Source organism: Saccostrea echinata, unplaced genomic scaffold, assembly GCF_033153115.1.
Source record: "Saccostrea echinata isolate AGI-Se365-2 ecotype Australia unplaced genomic scaffold, CSIRO_AGI_Sech_v1 ptg000029l, whole genome shotgun sequence".
Classification (NCBI taxonomy): Eukaryota; Metazoa; Mollusca; class Bivalvia; order Ostreida; family Ostreidae; genus Saccostrea; species Saccostrea echinata.
In genome coordinates, this window is record NW_026889778.1 from 20,892,133 (window position 1) to 20,902,561 (window position 10,429).

The following is a 10,429-nucleotide window of genomic DNA, read 5'->3' on the forward strand; positions in this document are numbered from 1 at the left end:
GGTCAGATTATCTGAGCTTTTAAAATAAAAAAGTCAGTACAAACAAAAATTAATAAAGTTAACATTATCAATATGCAAAGGAAAATCAAGGGTCAATTTTGGTAGGGAAAGGAGGTATTATAATACATCCACACATCTTGTTTTATGTGGGAGGTTTTTCGGATTACATGCACACATGATTTTAAAAGATCTGCAGAATGTTATGGAATGTTATCTTTCGTTTCACACTCCATTAAAGAAGAAAGGACAAGATTTTCTTTAATGTCTACATGAGTGTAGAAGCAATCACAACCACACATTTACGAAGAATGCTGTTACGTAAACGAAGAATATCTAATAATAAATGTCTCTTTCAGGACTTTTGCCTTCTGCGTCTGAAATAAAAAAAAAAAAATATCATTAGGGTAACAAGAGCGAAATCGTATTTGTGACGGGATCTTTTGTAGTTGTTCCATAAACGTTCCCCTTCTCTATAGTTGTACCCAATTATATTTATCACAAGCATCTTTCATTTTCTTATGACATTCTTAATATTGTTAACCAACTATTGTTCGTGTCATCTTTTATTCGCGATTCGTCAGTTTGAAATAAGTCTGCCACGATTAATTTTTTGCGACTGAGGAAACATTCTTTAAAGATACAAAGCAAAATAAGTGGTTCGCGGCGATTAATATTCGCAAGTTTTAAAAAAAAAGGTTGCAAAACTCGCAGTTATTTCTCGAATAAAAGTTGTTTTACAGTATATAATTATGTTACCTATACGAAATTTGCAAATATATTGCCTTTTCATTTATTTATTATTCTGTATTTTTCCTGCGTACTTTTTGGACTGTGATCTCGGAAAGTATTCATATTGAGTTGATACCTTTTATTGTTATTATTAATAGGTATATTAGGCAGAACAAAGGTCATTTTGCACCCATGAACCCACGGCCGATGAATGAAACGACCTATGTATTTTGATATGTTTGATGAAATGCGTTGTAACAAGAAGACATGGTCACATTAACATGATCTCATGAACATAAACATATGCTTCTCTCTGATTTGTTGTTTCTTGTTTCTTTGACAATTCTTTTGAAATTCAAAATAAAGGTAGATATTATAAGGTTCTAATATATTATATATAACATTTCTTGAAAACACACATGCACATGTGTTGATTTTTTTTTTACTGAGACCTAGAATTGCTATTAGTTCTTTAATTTTCAAAACAGAATGAAAGTTATAATATAGAAAAATTATAAAATCTTCCTCTGTTATGTTACTATCAAAATTGAATGCAGGGCCATACATGCACGTGTGCTGAATGATGTTTGAATCTCACTTTGTAAGCAGTATTTTACTAACTATAGAATACAAGAGGCCCAAGGGCCTTTACGGTCACCTTAGTGCAACATTGTAAATGTTCATGGAAGTGTAAAATAAACTAATAGATGAAGATAGGTTGACTTAAGGCAAGAGAAATGGGATAATCAAGGATCAGCAAAATAGTTTTATTACTATTTATTACAGGGGCAGAGAAGAAGATTTTCAAAGAAATAATGCATTTTCACTATAGAAGCAATACCTCCCTACCCTAACACCAAAACCCATAACCCTAGGGCCATGAATTTCACAAGAGCCACCCTTGCTTATCATAAACATACACTTAGTTAATCTTTTTGGATAATGAAATTCACAAGTTTGTTAGACGGACTCTCTCATCATAAATTTTCACTAAGTTTGTTTGCTTAATACCTAGAGGCATAGAAGATTGTCTAATTATGCATTTTCACTATGCAATAAGTAGAGCAACGCCAAAAAGTGAATGCATAGGTATATACTATAAGGCACTATAAGAATTTTGTTTTACTTTTTTCTTTTGAAAAATAATACGCGTGAAGGCATGTAAATGAAAGCCATCCATAATTCCCATGCATTTGCTACATCCTGCTATAAGGACGAAACACATAACATATGTATCACACATATTTCATTATAGAAAAAAAAGAGTTACAGACATGAGAGCATTAACCTGTGGTAATTCTGCAACCATGTTTGCAGGTCTTTGTATTCATTTTCGATGATGCTATAATGAAGAACTTTGTAATATTTTCTTATATTCTACATTTTGCCTTGTTTCTTTAAAAAATAGAAATTTCAAGCTTGCTTTGTTTTAATCCCAGTAGATTTAAGCGTACGTGCAGGTTCATTTTTTTTTTAAAGATTTCTCGTATTTGTTTCCTTAATACATTGTCACACAATAAATGCTTATGTGTTACATTTTCTAATTTTAAACTGAATTGTTTACAGCTTTTGGGAGTTAAGCAATCAGAATTCAAGACACCTGCATTCTTGTCATGTATTTTTTTTTCATGGCTTAACTAATGTTTCCATACTACTTTCTACTAAGGATTACTCCATTTATCTGATAAATGCCTGTTTTGCGGTGTATTTGATTTACTAAGCACCTGATCCCACCTCTGGTATATCCAGGGGGTCTAGGGTTCTACCCTGTTTACAATTTGAATTGAACATAGAAATCGTTTAAATTTTATCAAGTTTCAAAGCATTTCACACGAAATAAAAATTAATCGATTGCCTTCACCTACAAACTGACTGTTAACCTTTAAAATTTCAATATAAACAGATGACTAGTATCACACAAAAAGTCGAGAGAATACGGAAGAAACAAAGTAATCTAATGCCTTCACAAACTTCGTTCTGGGAACATAAATAAAATTTTCATGTTAATGATGTTATGTTCTGGGTTCATCATAATAACGAGGACTTCAATACGAGCCATGCTGTTTTATCCCCGTGACGTCACAACAACCCTACATTAGATCGTACATAGAATGTTTCTTAAACTCTCAGATGTACATTATCATATAACAGATTATCCTACATAACCCTTTTCTTGAGATATTACAATTACAATATAGAGCAGTGAATAATATTGAAGTTCATATTTAAACAAACATAGTCGCATTTTTTTATAACAAACAAAACTATGACTAGAAATTACTGACTAGAAAAAAAACAAAGTCATAAGTTCAGTCTTTCAACCGGCTTGGACACTACCAGATCTGGTGATGCGCGAACCTTTTTCATCGACGCGCACACGTTTGTCATTCACAGAATTGGTCGCTGTTAGGTCTTGGCTTGTGCACAACACTTTTTCATCACATACATTATCACGCAAAGGATTTTTAGCACTGCGAATATTATTATCTTGATCCAATGTGTCAATGGCGAACACTTCATCCTTTAACATATCGGTTGGTTCCTAGTGTCGTGATTTCTGCGAATTGATGCGTCGGATGTTTCAATTATAAACATATATAACACTTCATCCTTTAACATATCGGTTGGTTCCTAGTGTCGTGATTTCTGCGAATTGATGCGTCGGATGTTTCAATTATATACATATATAAGAACGATCGCTTTGTTCTATGTTGGATACAACTGTCCCAGTTGTTCCTCCTCCTTCTCCCTTCTCCTAGACGGTTTCTTCAGCATTCAACAGAGATAACGGTCTTGCTCTCTTTGCTTTGCTGAAGTTAAGTTTTTTGGTTCAGACGATATTCTTCTTCTGCTTGACGTACTTTTTCCAAGTCTGGCCATTTTGAGTAGCAGTTTCTCAGAATTTTCCGGTAATGTTGTCCGAAGTTTTCTCCCCATTAAATTTCATCTGGGCTGCTTCCATTCTTTAACGGTGTTGCTCTATATGCAAGTAATGTGAGGTAGGGGTCAGTTGCTTTTCTTTTTAAACGTTTTACGGTCTGTACGGCATGTTCGGCCTCTCCGTTTCCTTGTGGATAGTGAAGGATACTGGCTCGATGTCGAAATCCATAATTCTTGGAGAAAGTCTGAAAGATTAGCTAGAATACTGTGGTCCATTGTTAGACACCAGTGTATCCGGTACACCAAGTCTAGCGAAAATCGACTTCAAATGATTTACGATTGACTGTGAAGTAGTGCATTTCAACTTTGCGGGAGAAATAGTCAACGACAAGTAAATAGTTGTCATTTTTCAGATGGAATAAGTTTGTTGCTAACATCCCCCATGGTCTGTCTAGGAATTTAGTTGGTCGTAAAGGGTTAAGTCTGAATCTGTCTGTTTTTCACACAGTTTCATTATTTATCCCTGGCCCCCAAATTGAATTCCTCACCCGTTCCCGACATTTCAGTATCCCTTAATGTTCTTTATGGATTCTTTGCAACATGTCAGCTCTAAGTACTGTAGGAATAACAAGTTGGTCCCCTCTCATGAGTAAACCTTGACAGAATGAAAGTTCCTCTGTTATCTGCCAAAAGGGAGGAGTGACAAGGTCAATTGATGGATACTCATAATCTGGCCAACCCTCCCCACAGTACTTCATGATAATTCTCAGAACACTGTCCTCATGCAGTTTTCTCCGAATTTATTCTAGGAGTGACTCACTCGCTGGAAGAGTTTCAATGATGCTGTCTACATACGCTTGTACCACTGTCTCCTCTTCTTTTGCAGTTTCTCGCTTCGATGATCTAAAAAGTGCATCAGCTTTGTACAGTGTTTTACCAGGGACATGGTGTATTTCACACTCATATCACATAAGTCACACACGGAAACGTTGAACTCTTGGTGGTTAATCACAAATAGCTCTTGACCCTAGAAGTGATATGAGGATTTTGCGGTCTGTCTCTATCCTGAATTTCATACCAATCAAGAAATCTGAGAATTTTTCAAAGGCCCATGTAACTGCCAGTGGTTCTTTTTCAACTTGTGCATATCGTTGTTCAGTTTGGCTCATAGATCTTGACGCAAAGGCAGTTGGTTTCCAATGGTCTGCATTGTTGTCTGTCACTTGTAGGAGTACAGTTCCAAGACCACAGGAAGACGCACCTGCAGACACCTTTGTTGGTGCTTTAGGCTCCTGCGAGTCTGTTGAGGGTCTCCTCTGTGCTTGGTATTTGAAAGTTTTCCCTTCTTACCCACTTGTTGAGTTGTATCAAGTCGATACAAAGTCTAACACAGTTGTTTTTCTTTGGTATCACAACAAGACCCTGAACACCAGTCTATTAACTCATCTACAGGTCAGATAACTCCTAAGCCCTCCATTCCGCGCAGCTCGGCTTTGACTTTCTCTAGGTAGGGTAAGGCCACCCTCCTCAGCGTTGTGACTGCGTACGGTTGCACGTCCTCTTTTAGCTTTATCTCGTACTCCCCCTGTAGTTTTCCAAATAATTTAAAGAGTGAAGGAATTTCGCTTGTAATCAGAGTGCAGCTGCAGGCTTGCAATCTGTTTGACAATTTCTAGTTTCTCAATGGCTGGTCTATCAAGAAGTGATTTGTTGAGGCCTCGAATGACGTATACATTTTGATGTGCTTTGCGGTTTTCTAGAGAAAATTCACAGCAAAACTTTCCAATCATATTTAAAGTGTTTCTACCAGGGCCTTTAGTCGCCCGCGTGGAGCAGTTGTTAGAGCGTCTGCTCTAGAGTCGCGATGTAAGGAGTTGATCCTTACGTCGCGGGTTCGAATCCCACTGCGGGACGTGGACACCACACTTCGGAAGAGACCGTATAAACCGACACCTCACTGCTCAATGGCCCTGAATGCCGATTATAGGTCAAAATTTGTTGCCCTATCCCGGCAAATGGTGGCGTCTCAACATGAGTGAAAAATTCTCGAGAGGGACTTTAAACAACAAACAAACAAACAAAAACCAGGGCCTTAAGACTTTTCTGCAAGGATTGTAGATTGTTCACGTTCAATGTCTTGAATATGTGTTCGGGTATTGCTGTGACATCGGGACCGGTGTCAACTTTGAATTCATCTGAATGTCCATAACTTGGATGGTTGTCAATCATGGTTTGCAGTTACCGGAATTGGCACTTCCATGTATTCCAAGAATTCTTCATTTTCATCCGTTTCTATGGCGATTTTATGCAGACTTTGACATTTTCGAGCAGAGTGTCCAATTTTATGGCATTTGTTCCATTTCTGGTTTCTAGCTGGACATCCACCCCTACCAAGGGCTCGCAAATAACCACATCTGTGACATGATGATGATGCGCCTTTGTTATTGTGTCCACCGAACGGTTTTAAAATTCTTTCTTGCCAGGCTTTCCAGAATGAGCATGTTGAAAATGTTTCTCTCTTACTTCCTATTTCTTGGAATTAGTTACAGAATCTATACTTGATGTTCCTCCAGAGGAAGAGCTAGGTAAATTGTGCACAATAGCTTGTTGTTTTTGGACAGCTTCTTTTTGACGTGCTTTGTTAACAGCTTCTTCAAGTTTTAGTTGTGGAATTAGCTGAAGCTCTTCTGATAGTTTGCTATCTCTTATACCTACAACTATTCTGTCTCCAATCATCTCGTCTTTTAGTGCTCCATACTCACAGTGTTTAACTAAAGTAATAGTGCTGTTATAAAACTGCTGCGGACTCAACCTGTTGTTTTCTTTGATTAAATTTGGCTTTTTCGGAGCTGGCATTTCTGCAAGACACGAAATGTGTCTGGAATTTGTTACTTACTGTATCATACTTCTTTACATCATCTTTCCCCAATCCAAATGAGTGAAAAATATCCTCCGCCTGTTTTCCATGGCGTAAATGAGGGTGTTAATCTGAATTGTCTCATCTTCCCTATTTAAGCCCGACACTATTCTAAACCTTTTAAACCCTTTTATCCATTTCGGCCACTCTCCGGGTTTTGTGAAGGTTGAGCCTGGTACGACGCCATCATAAACAAAGAGTCGAAAAACACTAGGCGGATAATGTCCGGAAACACTGGATGTATTTGTGCACGCGAACTATGCACTGACTCCGCAGAACTGCTGATACTTCTTGCCAGAAAAAACACATTGAAATCCCACTTTTGACACCATGTTATGTTTTGGGTTCATCATAATAACGAGGACTTCAAATTCGAACCATACCGTTTTATTCCCGTGAGGTCACAACCTTATATTAGATCGTACATAAAATATTTCCTAAACTCTCAGATGTACATTATCATATTACAGATTATTCTACAAATGACATGAATATTAAAAAAAATAATTGATATGATCTGCTTAAGAATTCGATTCTGCAAAAAATAAATTAATAAATACATAAATAAGTAAAGGATCATAATAAATTAAATGCTTAACGTGAATGAAGTTTTCTAATTCTTAATAAATGGCGAAACTATCTTTCAACATGTTTGACATAAAGGGGATGCATGGTGGAGTGGTGCTTGAAACGAAACAAATGCTCTTTCCGTAATACACGTGTATGACCTGTTTTGATGCAATTAAAAAATGGACAATTTTTTAGAATCAATTACCACATCTCTTAAGTAATGATTTGAGTTCTTCTCTCCTTCCTTTTCTTTTTCTACAGAGGGTATTTACTTCGGCGTCTGGAAACAAATAAGTATTCATTATTTGAGTTCAAACTATGTGTATTACCTATTGTATTGAGCAGGCATACTGTTTGATAAAAGAATCAGTGAAAATTTCTTGACTTTTAAACAATTCTTTTTCAAAATTCATGGAATTTGAAGAACTTAAAAAGTAATATCCACTGATTTAAAAAAAAAGCAAATTTATGGAAAAAGATCTAGAGCAGTTAGTCAAATTTGCTGAATTTTTTTAAATTTCAATTGTAGAAATTAAAAAAAATCATATGGAATAAACAATTCAGCAGTCAGGTTTAAAGACTTATTACATTGTAAACTTTAAAGAAAATAAACTCTTAATAATATCGTATTTTGCTTTTATTCTTTGACGGCAAGACTTTTCAACTAAATCTATCTGATGTTAATGTCGTTGGGAAAAAGAAATTGAATTTTCTTATATTACACAAAATTAATACTATGTTTGAGAAGCAGAAAACATTTATGATCGGTGGACATTCATACAATTCACGGTTTATGGTTTTACCCTGTTTTTCCTTTAATTTAATCTCAGCAGTAACATCATCTACGGAAGCCTTGTACGTTGTGAAGTCGCAAGCTTCCATACTATTTATAATGAGTATGTTTTTCCTGCTGCCGCTGTACTTGTCATGACTTAAGTCAATTTTTTCTGTTTTCTTTGAATAAGGGTTGACCCTAGACCACTTTACTTCTTTATGTCTTTTGGGAACTTCGGCACATAGTACAGCTCTCCCACCAAGTTCTACAAACTCTGCACCGTCTATTTTCATGTCTTTGCACTCTTAAAAAAAATAATGAAAATCCTTAAATTGACCCTTGTATAATAAAGAAGTTTCACATTATCACAGATAATGTCATCACGAAGAGATTTCTGTAAAAGATTTAGATTCCGTCGGAGTCTACGAAAATGCGCTCAAAACTTTAAAGTTGCAAAATAAGCTGTAATTGATAAGAAGTGGAACCATTTTATTCATGAAAAAAGAAGTGAGCTACAGGGTGTAGAGTTGATATAGATTACGAGGGTCGTTCAATAAATAATGCAACATAAAGTTTATCATAACAAATGTAGAAGTACTTAAGTTTATTTCTGAACAGTTGAAAACTTCTATTAAAGAACTCATAATCACAGAAATTACCATGCTTTATTCCTACTGTTGTCGCGGTCTTTTAGTCACTTCTAAAGTAAGCATGGTCACTACACTTTAGCTGAAAACTGTTTAAAAAAAATATCTCTACCAAGAAGATGAAAATGAGGGTGTGTGTGAACACTTTGCTTCAATACATAAATAGCTGAATAACCCATATTGGAGATGTGATTTTGTTTTGTGGATTGAGTAGTCTTTCACGCTGTATAGTTTTCAGATGGATTCGGAAATTTAAAAGAAAAAAAGTACAATTTAAAGACCGCAGTCAAAATGGTCGATCGAAATCTGTAGGGGTACCAAAAATATGAATACTGTGAGCAACATGATATCTGAAAATGCCAAATTTCCATTGATAGACTTTAATTTGCTATAACACAAAACGTAGTATTTTTTCTGCACCTAAAACGTTGCTGCAAATAAGCATAGAGAAATAAATAAAATTTTGAAGAAAGAAAAGTTTACAGAGCTAAGGCACCCCCCATATTACCTAGATCTCAGTCATTGTGATATCTTTTTCTTCCAAGAACATATACGCTATTCATCAGTGTCTTTAGGGCATCCCTAAGGATGAGTGTGCTAAGGTTTTCTGGTCATGGGTACAAAGACTTTAGACATGTGCAAATGTTATTAGGAAATCCTTTGAGGGATTAAAAATATTAAGAATCTGCTTTACATGCTTTTCCTATTTTTAGATGACCTTTTGCATTATTTATTATTGAACGACCCTCGTGTTAAATGAGGAAATGGTCAAGTGTGTCTGAGCGATACATTAATTGAAAAGTGTTTTTAATCAGTCATTTATGTTCAGCAAAAATGAATGGATTTTTTTATGAAGGAAATCTTTTAAATTTGTTTTTTTTTTAAGTTCTACAGAAATTTTGCAGATTACATTCAAGACACAATTTTGATTGAATAACTATCTTTGAAGAAAGGCTTATTACATTTTTGAATTAAACCAAGTCATTAAATGTTTAATTGAACAGACCTATGTTTCTGGAGTAAGCATGGATCATATTTTAAGATTGCTGGCTTTGGTAGATGAATGAAATACACAAGAGATAAACATCTCGCTTCAAAAGTGTTGTAGTACCAATATTGGCGTTAAGGATTTAAGTACTGTACATCCCACAAAATTAGTATATTCCATATATAATATCGAAAAACCATTACCTCGTGTGTTCAATTTTCCTTTCAAAAAGGGATTGACAATCTTTCTCGAAATTAGCTTTTACTTTATTCATTTGAAGGATATAAAGGAGATAATTGTATCGTTTTTACTGGCAATGTAAATAACAAACTTTAGTGATCATTGTTTAACACAGTTGACTCCCTCCATCTGGCGGTAACAATGGTGAAATTTCAAAGAGAAAAAATATTACAATTGTTACTTTAAAACTATTGCTAAAATATTCACTTTGCATGTTGACCTCAAAATTGCAGCACAGAAACAATAAATATAATCTGTTACCCTCGAACCGTGGCTTATTAGATTTAACTATCGGAGCAAGTATATTAATAATTTTATAATAATTATTTATTACAATATAACAGTGATATACTGTAATTTATTGAATAAATGTAATATTTTGTCACAGAGTGAAAGAATATCAGAGAGTTGTTTTGTCATAGTGCTCAGGAATATGAGAATATCAAAAGTCGAGAATTTCCTTCGAATTCTCTTCATGAAGATTTTAAAATACTCCCCGGCCGTTATGAGATAGTAAAAGTTAATCAAATATGTTGTCAATGTTGAAATTCAGTGTGTTTGCCTAGCTATGACGTCTCAAACGTCAAAGCCAAAAGAACAATCAAAGAAAATGTAATAAACAGAACATTCAATATTTTGTGGTTGAATATGGAAAACATTTCACTCGATTTTTTTTATATTAT

The 10,429-nt window shown here is 35.0% G+C and overlaps 1 protein-coding gene across 1 annotated transcript; it reads right to left on the reverse strand.

The window, feature by feature from the left end:
- Positions 1–311: 311 nt before the first annotated feature.
- On the reverse strand, positions 312–8,169 carry LOC133195697 (uncharacterized). The gene is made up of 3 exons (XM_061331622.1): positions 7,900–8,169; positions 7,302–7,376; positions 312–374 (listed from the first exon to the last, which is right to left on the reverse strand). Exons 1-3 carry the CDS (start codon positions 8,162–8,164, stop codon positions 334–336), a joined length of 381 nt encoding a protein of 126 aa, XP_061187606.1. The 5' UTR covers positions 8,165–8,169; the 3' UTR covers positions 312–333.
- Between the last annotated feature and the right edge of the window lie 2,260 nt (positions 8,170–10,429).

Bases quoted from the DNA above. Each gene is read 5' to 3' on its own strand.
- LOC133195697 (XM_061331622.1), bottom strand. From the start codon at position 8,164: ATGAAAATAGACGGTGCAGAGTTTGTAGAACTTGGTGGGAGAGCTGTA. The intron at 7,377-7,899 runs GTAAAACCATAA...ATTTGTTTCCAG, and splicing joins TAAATTAAAGGAAAAACAGG to ACGCCGAAGTAAATACCCTC. The intron at 375-7,301 runs GTAATTGATTCT...TTTTTATTTCAG, and splicing joins ATCATTACTTAAGAGATGTG to ACGCAGAAGGCAAAAGTCCT.